The following is an 18,563-nucleotide window of genomic DNA, read 5'->3' on the forward strand; positions in this document are numbered from 1 at the left end:
TGAGGGCGAAAATAGCAAGAATCCCTAATTTCCGGTTTTAGGATTCTTCTAGAATACGGACATTTCTTATGCATATCCTGAGTTTGTTGATATGCAGCATATTATGTAAAATATGAACTCAATATACACCCTGAAGACAATATATTGTACTAGGATATGAGCGTAATTTTATTTTTGTCATGTATGTGTTCCGAAAATGACCTGAGGGCGAAAATAGCAAGAATCCCTAATTTCCGGTTTTAGGATTCTTCTAGAATACGGACATTTCTTATGCATATCCTGAGTTTGTTGATATGCGGCATATTATGTAAAATATGAACTCAATATACACCCTGAAGACAATATATTGTACTAGGATATGAGCGTAATTTTATTTTTGTCATGTATGTGTTCCGAAAATGACCTGAGGGCGAAAATAGCAAGAATCCCTAATTTCCGGTTTTAGGATTCTTCTAGAATACGGACATTTCTTATGCATATCCTGAGTTTGTTGATATGCGGCATATTATGTAAAATATGAACTCAATATACACCCTGAAGACAATATATTGTACTAGGATATGAGCGTAATTTTATTTTGGTCATGTATGTGTTCCGAAAATGACCTGAGGGCGAAAATAGGAAGAATCCCTAATTTCCGGTTTTAGGATTCTTCTAGAATACGGACATTTCTTATGCATATCCTGAGTTTGTTGATATGCGGCATATTATGTAAAATATGAACTCAATATACACCCTGAAGACAATATATTGTACTAGGATATGAGCATAATTTTATTTTTGTCATGTATGTGTTCCGAAAATGACCTGAGGGCGAAAATAGCAAGGATCCCTAATTTCCGGTTTTAGGATTCTTCTAGAATACGGACATTTCTTATGCATATCCTGAGTTTGTTGATATGCGGCATATTATGTAAAATATGAACTCAATATACACCCTGAAGACAATATATTGTACTAGGATATGAGCGTAATTTTATTTTTGTCATGTATGTGTTCCGAAAATGACCTGAGGGCGAAAATAGCAAGGATCCCTAATTTCCGGTTTTAGGATTCTTCTAGAATACGGACATTTCTTATGCATATCCTGAGTTTGTTGATATGCGGCATATTATGTAAAATATGAACTCAATATACACCCTGAAGACAATATATTGTACTAGGATATGAGCGTAATTTTATTTTGGTCATGTATGTGTTCCGAAAATGACCTGAGGGCGAAAATAGGAAGAATCCCTAATTTCCGGTTTTAGGATTCTTCTAGAATACGGACATTTCTTATGCATATCCTGAGTTTGTTGATATGCGGCATATTATGTAAAATATGAACTCAATATACACCCTGAAGACAATATATTGTACTAGGATATGAGCGTAATTTTATTTTTGTCATGTATGTGTTCCGAAAATGACCTGAGGGCGAAAATAGCAAGAATCCCTAATTTCCGGTTTTAGGATTCTTCTAGAATACGGACATTTCTTATGCATATCCTGAGTTTGTTGATATGCGGCATATTATGTAAAATATGAACTCAATATACACCCTGAAGACAATATATTGTACTAGGATATGAGCGTAATTTTATTTTGGTCATGTATGTGTTCCGAAAATGACCTGAGGGCGAAAATAGGAAGAATCCCTAATTTCCGGTTTTAGGATTCTTCTAGAATACGGACATTTCTTATGCATATCCTGAGTTTGTTGATATGCGGCATATTATGTAAAATATGAACTCAATATACACCCTGAAGACAATATATTGTACTAGGATATGAGCGTAATTTTATTTTTGTCATGTATGTGTTCCGAAAATGACCTGAGGGCGAAAATAGCAAGAATCCCTAATTTCCGGTTTTAGGATTCTTCTAGAATACGGACATTTCTTATGCATATCCTGAGTTTGTTGATATGCGGCATATTATGTAAAATATGAACTCAATATACACCCTGAAGACAATATATTGTACTAGGATATGAGCGTAATTTTATTTTGGTCATGTATGTGTTCCGAAAATGACCTGAGGGCGAAAATAGGAAGAATCCCTAATTTCCGGTTTTAGGATTCTTCTAGAATACGGACATTTCTTATGCATATCCTGAGTTTGTTGATATGCGGCATATTATGTAAAATATGAACTCAATATACACACTGAAGACAATATATTGTACTAGGATATGAGCGTAATTTTATTTTTGTCATGTATGTGTTCCGAAAATGACCTGAGGGCGAAAATAGCAAGAATCCCTAATTTCCGGTTTTAGGATTCTTCTAGAATACGGACATTTCTTATGCATATCCTGAGTTTGTTGATATGCGGCATATTATGTAAAATATGAACTCAATATACACCCTGAAGACAATATATTGTACTAGGATATGAGCGTAATTTTATTTTGGTCATGTATGTGTTCCGAAAATGACCTGAGGGCGAAAATAGGAAGAATCCCTAATTTCCGGTTTTAGGATTCTTCTAGAATACGGACATTTCTCATGCATATCCTGAGTTTGTTGATATGCGGCATATTATGTAAAATATGAACTCAATATACACCCTGAAGACAATATATTGTACTAGGATATGAGCGTAATTTTATTTTTGACATGTATGTGTTCCGAAAATGACCTGAGGGCGAAAATAGCAAGAATCCCTAATTTCCGGGTTTAGGATTCTTCTAGAATACGGACATTTCTTATGCATATCCTGAGTTTGTTCATATGCACCATATGACCATTGGGCCTGTTTTGAGTGAGATATTTTACTGATATTGGTACTTGGTAGTTCATGAACATTGACAGAATCTGGTGATTTCTACTGGGCGAAAATGCCCAGAATCCCAAAATATCTCATTGGATAAGTCACTGGATTTTCTGTAGAATACAGAGCTGATATCCTGAGTTCTTTGATATGCCAAATGTTATCAAATACAAACCCAATATACATCACAAGGACATACATCTCTGCTGTCAGGAAGAAACCACTGTTATTTTTTTCAGAAAATGAAGAAAACATTTCTTTTTTAAACAAAGCAATACTGCCTCAAAGTTGGAATTTATATATTGTCACTTACTTGCATGAGAGGTGGTAGAGTTAGCTTTTTTAACAGACAGTTTGAGTGTCCAATTGAGTTAAGAGGTTTAGTTCAAAGCACCTTTTACGATTTCATTGTGTGTTAATAGCATTGATTTATGCCATCATCTAAAACCTCCAAAATAGAGTTGGGTGGTAACAGTAACAATACTATAAGGATACCAGCAGCTACATCTTATTTTTGTCACGTGTTCCAAATAACACATTTCCACGATTTTTCAAAAACAAAAGGGGGGTGGCACTCTATTGTGTAAAGGTTGTTGGGGGGCCATTCTGCCCAACAATTACATAGGTTAAACCAGGGGTTAAACTATGGTGCGTGCACCCCTTGTGGTTCCCAAAGTGGGGTCTGGGGACCCCCAGGGGTCCTTGAGGGAGTTCCAGGGGTTCCCCAGCTAAATGATAGTTTGGAACCAAATGGACCCTTATTGGTCTATAACTCTGAGTGTACAAATGGAACCATGTGTACACTCTCAATTAACATTGATTTTACAATATAAATTGGGGTCCCAGAGATGGAAATGCCATTACATGGGGGGTCTGTTAGAGCCGTACATATCTTCTCTTATGGGAGTTCCTGACATATCTTTTCAAATGGGAGTCCGCGGGGCGCGGGCTAATAAATGTCAATTTGGGGGTCCTTGACATGAAAACATTTGGGAACCACTGCTCTATGGGGTGCGTGACATGAAAAGGGTAATGGTGGATTTATGGTGATATTTAACACAAACAGCCAAATCTGCAACACTGTTGTAAGGAGATGTATAGAGCAGCTGCAGGAGTATACAGCAGCTGGCATGTCTTTCAGTGCAGTGACATTCTGTGATTATTTTCCATAATCATAGTAAAAAATGTATACTTTTCATCCAAATGAGAGACTGAGCGTTGGAGGTTCGTCAGCTCAGCTAGGTCAGGAGGTAACAGGGGGTGCACGGACAAAAACGTTTGTGTACCGTTAAACATATCTTGCTGAAGGTAGTGTTACCAACACATTAACAGATTCCTGTCTTGCTGTAGAAAATGCTACTTTGAAAGTACAGCATGCACACTGGCTACTGCACGTGCCATGTAGGGTAAAACGGACGAAAGGAGTGTTCGTCGGAGAGAGACGAGAGAGAGTGCTAATAATAATTTAATGTAGGCCTAAAGTTTGTAAAATAAACGGTAAAACGCCCAAGGCTCCACGTGCGTCTGTGTTTACTGTTTGTGTCTGTGTGTGCAGTGCACTTGCACGACGCCGCGCGCGGCCCCTGGTAAAGTAACGCCCACCGGAAACAGTTGATTTACAAACTCTCAACCTATTTCATTGCGACGCTTTGTGAGCTTGTAGATCGGCAGATTTCCCTGTCCCCCACACAGTTGTAGTTATATTTACACTTTTATCTCAAAATGATTTTTCTATTCTACTGTTAGCTTGTATCCTATCCCCCCACCCCCCTACACACACACACACACACACACACACACACACACACACACACACACACACCCACACACACACACACACACACACACATCCATATGCCTACATTCAGTTTTCTTGCATTTTGCTTATCTTAGGAGGTGATAACTTTGATTCAGACAGACAGACAGACAGCGAGACTGGCTGTATGTCTGTCTGTCTGTCTGTCTGTCTCGCTGGCTGCCACGATATTTTCAAACCCCTCTGGGCAGGTGGGAGACTGGCATGTTATATTATGATGGTGCCATTTACCAAAACACAAACAGGCACCATGCACATTTTGTAGGTGCCTGTGAATTATTTTGTAGTCCACTTCCAACTCTGTGTGGTCGATCATACTAACTACAGACAAATGAGCTGCAATGTTTTGGGAAGAATGTCCTGGAAGACAGTTGAAAGATGAATTAATGCCAAGTGAAGTCATGTGAATCCTCAATGCCATTTGTGTCATGGTGTCATGAGTGACCTCCCGCTTTGCCCTCCACAAACGGCGAGGGAACTGTGCAGTTCACGTCATTTGACCAGTACAGTCCTCCTAATACCCTTTCACTTGCCATTCTTTATTATTTTTAATAGAAACCCTTAAATGCTGCACCAGCTGACCTTTCTGAAATTTGTCTATATAGCAACTCTAGTCAGCTTTTGGTCATCATTTCTCACCAGCTTTGTTTAAACAGTAATTGACTGAATGGTTATACATATGGAGATATTATTAACTGAAGTCACACACACACACACACACACACACACACACACACACACACACACACACACACACACACACACACACACACACACACACACACACACACACACACACACACACACACACACACACACACACAGACAGAAACATTGTACAGTGCGAAAGGGACAACATATAACCTATTTGTTTGATAATTACATTATGTATTGTGCCTGACTTGAATGAGCAATATATAATCGGGGACTCATGGGAGCCCATAACGCTCAGAGGCCTGAGGATTTAAACATCAAGGTTTCCCGAGTCCACCTCAGCCCCCCATACATGCAGGCTTCTTCACCAACTGTATAAGCTCTTCAACAGTTTGAAGGGGTTTACGGCACACAGGCATGACTTTAGTGACCTGTCAACCGGCCGGATACAGAATGTGTAGGGGTCTTAGTCATCCATGAGCATGCAGAGGACATATTTTAAAATATCTCCTTCTGACTGACTTCAATGAGCCATCAGGGACTGGGAACCAATAATGCTCTGAGCCCTGCTTGCCTAATCTGTACAGTAGGCTATGCGCATACAATTCGGCTGGCCGAGATGAACGAGAAAACATATAGGTCTCCTCCCAAACGGACACTCCTAAAGGTCAACAGTCACCCAAGACTTTGAAGCGACCTCTAGGGCATTATAAATCATTTAAATATTTTTAAAAAAATATTTTTTTTTCAGGCAGGACACATTTTTCATATTTGAAGGATGCCAAATCCGATGAAATGGGTCTCGTGTCTCTCCGACACTTCTAAGCGTCCACGATCCAGGAATAGACACGACATTCGGACTAAGCCGATTCAACATTTGCGGCCTTCTGTCCTTAAAATCAATAGTAAATTCCCAAAAAATCGTAGAGACAAACGGAAAACAGATCGTCGATCAGCTGGCCGAGACGAACGAGAAAACATAGGTCTCCTCCTAAACGGACACTCCTAAAGGTCAACAGTCACCCAAGAGGCTTTGAAGCGACCTTTTTGGCATTATAAATCATTTAAATATTTAAAAAAAATCCTTTTTTTTCAGGCAGGACACATTTTTCATATTTGAAGGATGCCAAATCCGATGAAATGGGTCTCGTGTCTCTCCGACACTTCTAACCGTCCACGATCCAGGAATAGACACGACATTCGGACTAAGCCGATTCAACATTTGCGGCCTTCTGTCCTTAAAATCAATAGTAAATTCCCAAACAATCGTAGAGACAAACGGAAAACAGATCGTCGATCAGCTGGCCGAGACGAACGAGAAAACATAGGTCTCCTCCTAAACGGACACTCCTAAAGGTCAACAGTCACCCAAGAGGCTTTGAAGCGACCTTTTTGGCATTATAAATCATTTAAATATTTTAAAAAAAATCATTTTTTTTCAGGCAGGACACATTTTTCATATTTGAAGGATGCCAAATCCGATGAAATGGGTCTCGTGTCTCTCCGACACTTCTAAGCGTCCACGATCCAGGAATAGACACGACATTCGGACTAAGCCGATTCAACATTTGCGGCCTTCTGTCCTTAAAATCAATAGTAAATTCCCCAAAAATCGTAGAGACAAACGGAAAACAGATCCTCGATCGGCTGGCCGAGACGAACGAGAAAACATAAGTCTCCTCCCAAACGGACACTCCTAAAGGTCAACAGTCACCCAAGACTTTGAAGCGACCTTTGGGCATTATAAATCATTTAAATATTTAAACAAAATCCTTTTTTTTCAGGCAGGACACATTTTTCATATTTGAAGGATGCCAAATCCGATGAAATGGGTCTCGTGTCTCTCCGACACTTCTAAGCATCCACGATCAAGGAATAGACACGAAAGTCGATTCAATTATTTTTTGTTTCAGGTAAAAGACACTTGTTCTGACTTACTTTTTGACGCTGAATCTGATATGCTTGGTGTTATTGTAGCCACTGGAACAGTAAGCAGCTGCTGCTCTTTTTTAGAGTCCTAGGACCTTTTGTTGATCAGGCAAGTCTGACTGTGTGTGTGTGTGTGTGTGTGTGTGTGTGTGTGTGTGTGTGTGTGTGTGTGACTTCAGTTAATAATATCTCCATATGTATAACCATTCAGTCAATTACTGTTTAAACAAAGCTGGTGAGAAATGATGACCAAAAGCTGACTAGAGTTGCTATATAGACAAATTTCAGAAAGGTCAGCTGGTGCAGCATTTAAGGGTTTCTATTAAAAATAATAAAGAATGGCAAGTGAAAGGGTATTAGGAGGACTGTACTGGTCAAATGACGTGAACTGCACAGTTCCCTCGCCGTTTGTGGAGGGCAAAGCGGGAGGTCACCCAAATGGCATTGAGGATTCACATGACTTCACTTGGCATTAATTAATCTGTGTTCCAGGACATTCTTCCCAAAACATTGCAGCTCATTTGTCTGTAGTTAGATCGACGTATGATCGACCACACAGAGTTGGAAGTGGACTACAAAATAATTCACAGGCACCTGCAAAATGTGCATGGTGCCTGTCTGTGTTTTGGTAAATGGCACCATCATAATATAACATGCCAGTCTCCCACCTGCCCAGAGGGGTTTAAAAATATCTATCTATCTATCTATCTATCTATCTATCTATCTATCTATCTATCTATCTATCTATCTATCAGCGAGACAGACAGTGAGATAGACAGCGAGGCAGCCAGACAGACAGACAGACAGACATACAGCCTGTCTGTCTGTCTGTCTGTCTGAATCAAAGTTATCACCTCCTAAGATAAGCAAAATGCAAGAAAACTGAATGTAGGCATATGTATGTATGTGTGTGTGTGTGTGTGTGTGTGTGTGTGTGTGTGTGTGTGTGTGTGTGTGTGTGTGTGTGTGTGTGTGTGTGTGTGTGTGTGTGTGTGTGTGTGTGTGTGTGTGTGGTAGGGGGGTGGGGGGATAGGATACAAGCTAACAGTAGAATAGAAAAATCATTTTGAGATAAAAGTGTAAATATAACTACAACTGTGTCAATGGTTATTGAGTGGGGGACAGGGAAAGACCCCCACCGCCACAGCTATCCAGGCAGAGAAGTTACATGTCCTACATGACCTCTCTCATGCTCAGATTTCCCATGGAAACTTTGAGCTTGATAATACTGATATAAGATATGTACGGCTCTAGCAGTGATTTCAACCTTTTTCAAGGACCCCCAGTTTGACATGCATATGCCACGTCAGACTTTCAGGTCCGTCATTGCCATTCCCAGTTCCTGCTTACTGATGTGAGGGTATAAATTCCAGGATGGTATCTTGCAACCTTACGGAGGGGGAAAGACCTTCTTTAATACTTGGTTGTCTATGCTAAATCTTTCCAATGTGTGTAGTAGCGGCACCCACACACATTAACAGCTATTTGAAAAGATTATGGATTTTACAATCACATACACACACACAGACACACGTGCACACCATGCTTGGCTCCAGGATTAAATGACTGAGGCCGGCAAATAAAAATGTCAATTGTCAAATGTCAATCAAATTTTTAAATTTAAACTATGAGGGTGCAGAATTTGCAACTACCCTCTGGCACCCTTGTGGTGCCAGACGCAGTTATTGGTTTCATAACTTTCATTTTTCATTTTACGTAGATCTATAAGGGTCCATTTGGTTTAACCAACTCTCCATCATTTAGCTGGGGCCCACCTGGAACCCCTATAAGGACCACTGGTGGTCCTCGAACAACTGGAACTCCCCAGAACCACTGCTGAGTGTAACCCACCTGATATTAACCATATAATTTAATATCAAACACAAAAAAACTGCTTGAAATAAGTTTTTTTTTTAAAACTGCATCATACAGTCAATACAGACAACATACATTAATTGACAGGTTGTAAGAAAATAATCAGTTTAAGGCCCAAACAATCTGTATTATTATATTATATTGTGAATGAAAGTGAAATAAATCAGGCATTCATCATTGTAGTTGCTGAAGAAACGTGACATAAGGAGTGTTAATGGAAAGCACTTAAAAGATCAACTACACATCCCACAATGCATTGCAGCTCTTCAGTTCACCCATAGTGCACCTCTTTTTTGAAAAGACGAAATCTGATTGGCTGTGACGTTTAGGCAGTGACGTGGCAGGCAGCCATTGGCTCATGAAAGAGTACACGCTGTCCTTTGAACAGAGAGGAGCCTACATCGGGTGGACAGACACACACAGAAGCTGTAGCATGGAATGGAGATTACAGGTAATGTAATGCTAAGCTTTTATTTATTGGTTTGCAGCTACATTTGCACTTCATACTGTAGTGTTTTCAGCCTTTGTCAATGTTTGCCTTTGTCAATGTTTTCATGTCAAACCAAAAGTAGGCTATTTGGCTGCAGACTGCAGAGCCACGTTTGAAAAGACTTAAAACATGTTGCTTAATTAAAGGTAGTGTAGAGGATTTTCTTTGGTTGAAATAAGTGTCAAATAGCTCTATATTGTGATAATCATTGGTATAGTCAGTGTTTGTTCAGTAACAGTTTAAGTAGCTCTATATTGTGACAGTAATCATTGCTATAGTGTTTGTTCAGCAACAAGAATAAAATTGGTCCCATGGCTGGAGTTTGATATTCTCCGAACATGAAATCTATTACAAGAGTATATTTCAAGAATTCGGAGAGTATCCATATGGAGGATATCACCATATTTGAATCATATCTGGTCATATTCGGGCAAAGGATTCTTTGGTTTTTCGCTCAGTGGCTGTATATTAGCACTAATTAGCACTGCAGTTGTGCACATGATTATGTAACTGAGCACTATGAGAGCATAATTTCTGGCAATTTCATTATTGCTTTCAATTAAAAAGAGGAATGTACAGTTTTGTTAGTGCAGTGGTTCTCTACCGGTCGGTCTGATTTTTTTCGGGGGTCCCCAGATGACAGTAATACTGTAGTGACAATTTAAGGAAAGACTACATCAAAAGTAATCAAGAAACCATCATATAAACTGGTCAAACATGGGCCAAATAAAAGATAGCTCATCTACAAGCTCAATGCATGGAATTGTGAGCTTGTAGATCCGATAGTCACTTACTGTCTCCAGCACATTTTGTTTTAGCCTGTCTTTGAGGTACTACTGTATATAGCTGATGTCCTATAGCCTGGTGCGTGTTAACATGTGCTTAGATAATGTAGAATTTGTTTTCGTGCATGAAATATTTTTGATAAAAAGTTCAGGAATTCACAGAGAAAAGCGGTTGGAAGGATCTCTGTGTCACTGCACACTTTGACAGTTGCTGCCAAGCCAATGCCATGAGTTCTAAATGTACAGATGAGTTACATACAAGGACAGTACAGTAATTTAGAGTTACTTTAGATACATACTGATAATAGGTCTAGTGGCGGTTTTCTATAGGGTTCTTTCTTGTGTTCTTCTGGAAGACCATATTGACATTTCAAAACCTATTTACATCACTGATGGTCGATAGGGAAGTGTAAAATAATCAAATTAACCTTTATATAGAGCACAGTTGCACTGGATTTCATAAATTTTACTCACCGCTGAGTATAACGTGAAGTTTAGGTGGAGTACAAAGCAGCAACACTGCCAACACAGCATGCTGCAACCAAACACTGAATGCTGCCTTCAGTGACTGACACAGTGAGGGGAGTGGCAGTTCAGGAAGTGACATCATATTCTTTATACTGATCTGACTGACTGATCATTGACATGTTTGGTTACCATTTTTAACTGGGTTACCCCTCCGATTGCAAATGTTATAGTAGTTAGTTAGTTTCTAATAGTATTTCATATTTTATCACCTTGTTTATTAGTGATTGCTTGAAAGTTTCCAGAGTGTCAACCAGTTGCTGATGATATTGTGACATCAAATGATGCAACATGAAAGCATAGGATTGGCACAAATCTTTTATGTTGATGGTGATGAGCAGTTTTAAAATCTTAATGATGCTTGTTTTATTATTTTGTTTCTTATTCAGAGTCCTGTTTTCTGCAAAACGTCTACCCATCAGCGCTGGCATCAACCCTGGAGTTTCTGGAGAGGTGTGTATTTTTGTGTTTGCTTTAGCCTGCACTAAAAGAAAGTAGCACTGCCTAATTTAAATCTTTTCCATTAGAAGTTGCCTTAAATGAACATCTTCAATTAAAAATATATTTTTCTTTGTTTTATAATATATATATATATATATATATATATATATCTATATATATAATACTGTTTTTATTCTATTTCCGCAGGTGTCTGTTCTCCATCAACCCAGAGAAGGAGAGCACATCTTATCTATAGTTGTGAATCCTAGGTCTACCTTGATTCACTCTCACCATGATTAGTGAGATTGTTGATTATGGTAAGATTCATAGTTGCGCACGTGCGTGCGTGGACACACACACACACACACACACACACACACACACACACAGTACTTAGATATACACACATTAATAATTTGAATTCTATTTTATCAGGTCAACCCAGATGGTGGAGAAGACGACCAAAGACCAGGAACCTTTGAGTAACATGATCTTCGAATATGGCCTTTTAAAACAAGTAAGCTTAAACATTCAGTACGCATTTCATAGACACAAACACACACATACACCACCCTCCAGTCTTTATTATTTTTTAATTGCTTTAATATAATCTACATTAGTTTATTTTCTTTACATAGCTGTATTATAATCTAAAGATTTTCTTCATTGTCCTTGTGTGTCTGCAGATGCATGTTCTTGATCAACCCAGAGAAAGGCACTAAAGTGGAAAGCAAAACAAATCACGACTTAGTGTGAATCCTAGGGTGTCTACCATGATCCAGTTTCTTTCGGACCATGACTGGGGCGTGATCTTGAATATGGTAAGAATTTTGGCCACGCACGCACGTGTTATTCGGTGCATTATTTTGGTGGCTTTCTTTCACATGTCCTCTCGGTTATGAGGGAACACGCATGCGCTTAAGACACTACACCCCGAAGAGACCCAGCTATGACCTGTGGTCCTGCACTGCTACCTATTGACCAAGGTTATTGTGATTTTGTTGGAAAATGAAACACAGAACATAAACTTGTAATAATAACAGTAATTCAATCCTAACTTATTTATTTTCCCCTCACAATTTGTAGAGCGGTAACAGCTCACCAGAAGGGTGGATGCCGTCAAGGAGTTGTCCAGCACCGTCAAGGAGAGCTTTTCAGGGGTGACAGAGAGGCTGGACAGGATGGAGGCATCCATCCTGCAAACGCCTCTTCCTGCCAGCCAAAAGATTCCCCAAGAGTTGTCTGTATGTACTTAATCTACCTATTTATCTTTATCTTCAACAGAGCCCCCCCCCCCCCCCCCAACAGTACAACTCTAGAACCCCTTGTATAAATGTATGGCTGTGACCCTACCCAGAATATTCATATTTTAACTGGGGGCCCCACCCTAGCCACAACGCCTCAAACTGGGAGGCGTTGTGAGCTTGTAGATCGCCTTTTTTCATGTTTTCTGCTTTCTTATGTAATAGACAATTTGGTATTGAAAAGGTCTTGAAAGTCATTCAATTGTGACTTATGCAAATACCCTGTATACACTTACTGTATACTGTACGTTGGTTTGTTTACTGTTGAGTGAGGAAACGATGTGTGCACATTGAGCTGATCTGGGGGATCCTCAATCATCTATGTATTACTGTTAGTATAACAGTATGTCCAATATTATCCATGTATTATGGCATTAAGCATGTACCGATATTATCTATGCCCTCTCCATGAAGCATGATTAGACACCACTGTATTAATGTCCCTACAGGCCTCTGTCCGGAACACCTACAGAGAAATGGGAAAGGAATGGTACGTCCAGCCAACTGACTTGTACGTTTTTTTCCCCTCTGAAATGCCTCTGTTTGTGAAATAACAACGCATAGTCAATGGACATTTTTATCGTGTTATGCTGAATGATATCTTAAAAGTGTGATTATCCACAGCTTCAGGAAGGATCACAATGTGAGAGTGACCAAGGCCATTGTGGAGGCGATCAAGGACTCAGAGCCACACTGGGACCTCAGCTTGATCAGGAGTAAGTCTAACATCACATTCATTTGGCGACTTAGTCCTTTTGAAGTAGCAATTTTAACAATTGAGTGACCTAGCTTACCATGTGATCCTAGTTTACTGAGGCACTTCACTGTCTCTGCATTCTATGTATGTTTACCTTGCTTACTGTAAATCGCTCTTGATAAAGTGTGCTAAATGCCTAAATTGTAGATTAGTGTTGATTTGATACGGTTAAAAATAACAGATGGCACAATGACCAAATATTGACAAATGTAATATTGGTGTTATTTTTTTGTTAAATAGGTTGGTTTTCTATTCAAATGGTAATCATGTCTGTAGTGTTTGCTAAATAATAGGGGTCTCCCTGTCTCTATAGCTAGCTCGTCAGAGTACCCCCATTTAGTTTGACAGTTTACAGTTTGTCTGCTAATTTCTATCACCATCCTTTTGAGATGCCTTAATATAATACATTTAGAGATCATAATGTGGTATTTGTGTTGTCATTTGGCATTCACTAGAAGCCTGTAACAGGGCTTTTGAAAGCCTCAAGACAACCACACGAATTGAGCTGGCCGGGACATTGGAGGATGTGAAGAGGAAGAAGGCTCTCACTAGCCGGAGGGATCGGGTGAGCTATTGACCTGCTCTTACTGACATGTGAAATGTCAGAACCTGATGTCTCCCTTTTGACTGATACCTGTCCATTTAAACTCTAGACGGGCCTGCCCCAAAGTTATTAGTGCAGCTGCGCCCGGCAACTAGAGTTCTCAACAGGCCCGAATTAAGGCCCAGCCCTCATCAAACCCTGTACACAAGAGAATGTCCCCGCTACCACCCTTAGATCTCCATATATGGAGCTGACCTGTTCTGACATTCCATATGTTGATCTGACATCATCAAACACTGTACACTCAAGACATGCTCCTTATAGTCCGGCAGCCACGGTTATGGGGTGGGAAATTTGGTATATAGTCTTTTTTTTTTATTGGCCTAAAATATTGTCTATATACATACATTCATGAATCCACTTGCTGACCGGCTGTCACTATTGGGCATTTTTTTATAGGGGTTTCTTGTGACCCTACCATTAACATCCTATGGCAGGCAGAAATGTCAAAAATGATCTTTATGCTTTAAGTAGCATGTGACATGTCAAACTATGGGGTTTTCATGATTCTGAATCGATTCCAAGCATTAGTTTGAGGTCAGCACATTTTGGGCACATTGGGCTAGTGGCTATGGCTGCTTTTAGCCCAATGAGTGTTTTTTGTGCAAAACTAATGCTTGGAATGGATTCAGAATAATAAACCCCCTAGTTTGACATGTCGCATGCTACTTAAAGCAAAATTAAAGTTTGACATTTTTGCCTGCCATAGGATGTTAATTTTAAACAAAAGAAGCCTGTCGGCTGCCGGACTATTAGGCTATATGGAAATAATTCATTCCATGTTGATCTGACCCTTCCATGCCAAAGCGCCAGTGCTCGCCCAGCACTGGCCAGCAGTCTACCGTCAACGAGTGCACACATCCGCCTCTTAGGTGTCTTACTGGTTTATTTAAGCCAAGGGATATAACAGTGAGGTGGTCATTACAGAGAAATCTGCTGCAGGACATGAAGCAGAGGGGTCATACACAAAGGGGTAGAATGTTTGGAGATGTGTGTAGTTGCCAATGACATAATAGCGTTGTCCCGATTTCTTTCAGACTGAGTAAAAGTACTTAATTGTTAGTACTCGCCAATACCGAGTACCGATACGAGTACTTTTTCTTTTCTTTGAGTAACCACTTAATTTACCCCCTTTTTCTCCAATTTAATTTCATATGCCTACAACAGTTGGCGGGGTGTGGAGCCCAAGGAGACCCGCATGAGGGTTCATTCTGGACTCTTTACCCTGAGATCCCCCCCTGCTCCAGAGGGGTGTGGAGCCCAAGGAGACCCGCATGAGGGTTCATTCTGGACTCTTTACCCTGAGATCCCCCCCCCCCTGCTCCAGAGGGGTGTGGAGCCCAAGGAGACCTGCATGTGGGTTCATTCTGGACTCTTTACCCTGAGATCCCCCCTGCTCCAGAGGGGTGTGGAGCCCAAGGAGACCCGCATGAGGGTTCATTCTGGATTCTTTACCCTGAGATCCCCCCCTGCTCCAGAGGGCAAACGTCTGTACATAAAAGAGGCCCTGGAGGGTGAAGAGGAAGGGACTGGAGGAGTGTGAGTGCGTGAGTGTGAGAGGCATGAATTCCGTTTGTGTCCGAGCATAGGCATGGTAACGCCCCGCCTGCCTGTGACTGCCTGTCTTGACTGTCCTCCGAGGTGGATATGCTGGATAGTCTGATGCGAGGTTACTCCGTGGTGGGAAATGATACAAGTAGTATGGTATGATACAAGAGAACGCTAACTTGTACGTTTTTATTTTTGTAGAAAAGGCAAACTAATATGGTTTATGCCGTTTGCTTTGATGGAATAATGTATTGAACATGCACGCCATAATATGATTTGATTTGGGTGTGTTTGTGTTGATTATTGTGTAATTTGTGTAAACTTGAAATATTATTGTACTATAAAAAGATATATTTTCCCTTCATCTTTATCCATCTTAGTGTAATAGTATTAGTTTACTATAATTAGATTAATACATGATAATCAACACTAACACTTTATTTAGAACACACCCAAATCAAATCATAGTAGGTTACAACATACGTGTTATTCAATCAAAGCAAACTGCATAAACAATATTAGTTTGCCTCTTCTACAAAATTGTAGCCTATTTATTTCTCAATCTCACCACGGATTAATTAACCTCGCGTCTCCGAGGACAGTTAAGACGGGCAGTGTCTGTAGACCAATCACAGGCAGGCGGGGGGTTACCATGCCTCAGCCGTGCCTATGCTCGGACACAAACGGAATTCACGCGTGTGAGAGTGGTTTCCCCTCATCTGCTCCTCACCCTGACTCCCGTCGTCTGTGCTCCATCCTGTGCGCCATCATGTGTTCTTGTTCTTGTCCTGTTCAGACAAACTGAGAATGTCCTGGACAAACTGAGAATGTCCTGGCTACAATACTTTCAAGCTGCCTTTTTTTGTTTTAAAATGTATTTAAATGTTTAAACCTTCATTGTATTGTTCCTTCCTGTGACTTTTTCAACCTAGGTTCATGTTTTAGGTTATTATAGAAAGTAAAAGATTAATGTAATTTCTTTTTTCATTTGCTGCTTTTTTTTTGTTTTAGGAATTTTAGCTGTTTCATTTTTTCACATTTTTATAGCGATTTATTTTTTTATTATTTACTATAGTCTTACTAGACTCCAAGAAATTACATCTGGCCACAAAATATCACAGGATCTACTGAATGTGTCAAACGTACATGACAGTGTGGCTTCCTCCCAGTAGGCTATACCTTCACATTCAGTAGATCCTGTGATCTTTTGTGGCCAGATATAATATCGTGGGGTCTAGTAGGACTATAGTAAATAATAAAAAAAGAAATCGCTATAAATTTTTGTAAAAAAGTACCCCCATGCTCGAATGATTCAAAATTATGCCAGAATACACATTGCCTGGTCCCCACTACCCTTGATTCTGCCGCACCCGAGTACACTTCATTCAACTGTATTCAATGCTTTCACGTTGCATCCGTATCTTTTGGAGGCATGGCCCCTGTTTTCAGGTTGATAAATAAATGTTTGTTTGCACTGAAGTGATTTTTGTTTTGTAAATTGTTTTTAGCTTGATGTTTATATTCAAAGTAGGTCGCCTTTTTGGATGAAACATTTGGTGTAGAGGGGAAAAAAGAACTGGGCCTAGTATAAAGTTTTGGGTACACTGAAATATACAGGTCATATTCTGACAAGATACAACTGGTGTTTGGATTTAGGATATGACGACGGGTCATATTCTGACAAGATACAACTGGTTTTAGGACTTAGGATATGACGACAGGTCATATTCTGACAAAAGATACAACTGGTTTTAGGATTTAGGATATGACGACAGGTCATATTCTTACAAAAGATATAACTGGTTTTAGGACTTAGGATATGACGACAGGTCATATTCTGACAAAAGATACAACTGGTTTTAGGACTTAGGATATGACGACAGGTCATATTCTGACAAAAGATACAACTGGTGTTTGGATTTAGGATATGACGACAGGTCATATTCTGACAAAAGATACAACTGGTTTTAGGATTTAGGATATGACGACAGGTCATATTCTGACAAAAGATACAACTGGTTTTAGGACTTAGGATATGACGACAGGTCATATTCTGACAAAAGTTACAACTGGTTTTAGGACTTAGGATATGACGACAGGTCATATTCTGACAAAAGATACAACTGGTTTTAGGACTTAGGATATGACGACAGGTCATATTCTGACAAAAGATACAACTGGTGTTTGGATTTAGGATATGACGACAGGTCATATTCTGACAAAAGATACAACAGGTTTTAGGATTTAGGATATGACGACAGGTCATATTCTGACAAAAGATACAACTGGTTTTAGGATTTAGGATATGACGACAGGTCATATTCTGACAAAAGATACAACTGGTGTTTGGATTTAGGATATGACGACGGGTCATATTCTGACAAAAGATACAACTGGTTTTAGGACTTAGGATATGACGACAGGTCATATTCTGACAAAAGATACAACTGGTTTTAGGACTTAGGATATGACGACAGGTCATATTCTGACAAAAGATACAACTGGTGTTTGGATTTAGGATATGACGAAAGGTCATATTCTGACAAAAGATACAACTGGTGTTTGGATTTAGGATATGACGACAGGTCATATTCTGACAACAGATACAACTGGTTTTAGGACTTAGGATATGACAACAGGTCATATTCTGACAAAAGATACAACTGGGGTTAGGACTTAGGATATTCATAGTAGTCATATCTTGACATTGGATATGACATGTATCCTGGATAAAATTAACTCCATATTCTAGAAGAATAAAATTGGTCCCATTCTGGAGTTTTGATATTCTCCGAACATGAAATCCATTACGGGAGTATATGTCAAGAATCCGGAGAGTATCCATACGGATATCACCGTATTTGAATGATATCTGGTAATATTCGGGCAACGATTTCTAGGGATTCTTGGGTTTTTCGCCCAGTGGTCATGTTACTGACTGAAATTGCCATGAACAAATTGGACTCCTATAAAGCATAGATAAAAAACAACTCTTGCCTTTGAATATTTATTAAAAATAAAGACAAAAACAAAATGAATTTATAAAGTCATGCCATTTTTTTCAAGACACAAACTGCC

General features: G+C 39.6%; 1 protein-coding gene across 3 annotated transcripts; it reads left to right on the top strand.

Annotated features, from left to right (window-relative positions):
- Window positions 1-9,445: 9,445 nt before the first annotated feature.
- LOC306919326 (uncharacterized protein) lies at window positions 9,446-15,655 on the top strand. Of its 3 annotated transcripts, XM_079532125.1 has the most exons (10): window positions 9,446-9,482; window positions 11,221-11,284; window positions 11,480-11,589; window positions 11,708-11,789; window positions 11,959-12,093; window positions 12,359-12,516; window positions 13,026-13,087; window positions 13,201-13,292; window positions 13,789-13,898; window positions 15,105-15,655. In XM_079532125.1, exons 6-10 carry the CDS (start codon window positions 12,454-12,456, stop codon window positions 15,213-15,215), a joined length of 438 nt encoding a protein of 145 aa, XP_079388251.1. In that variant the 5' UTR covers window positions 9,446-9,482; window positions 11,221-11,284; window positions 11,480-11,589; window positions 11,708-11,789; window positions 11,959-12,093; window positions 12,359-12,453; the 3' UTR covers window positions 15,216-15,655. The 3 variants fall into 3 exon arrangements, with proteins under 3 accessions (XP_079388251.1, XP_079388250.1, XP_079388252.1); XM_079532124.1 differs by lacking the exon at window positions 9,446-9,482 and having other exon boundaries at window positions 11,037-11,284; XM_079532126.1 differs by lacking the exon at window positions 9,446-9,482 and having other exon boundaries at window positions 11,037-11,284; window positions 13,026-13,066.
- Window positions 15,656-18,563: the final 2,908 nt, after the last annotated feature.

The sequence above is a fragment of the Electrona antarctica genome, assembly GCF_951216825.1.
Source record: "Electrona antarctica genome assembly, contig: scaffold_25, whole genome shotgun sequence".
Classification (NCBI taxonomy): domain Eukaryota; kingdom Metazoa; phylum Chordata; class Actinopteri; order Myctophiformes; family Myctophidae; genus Electrona; species Electrona antarctica.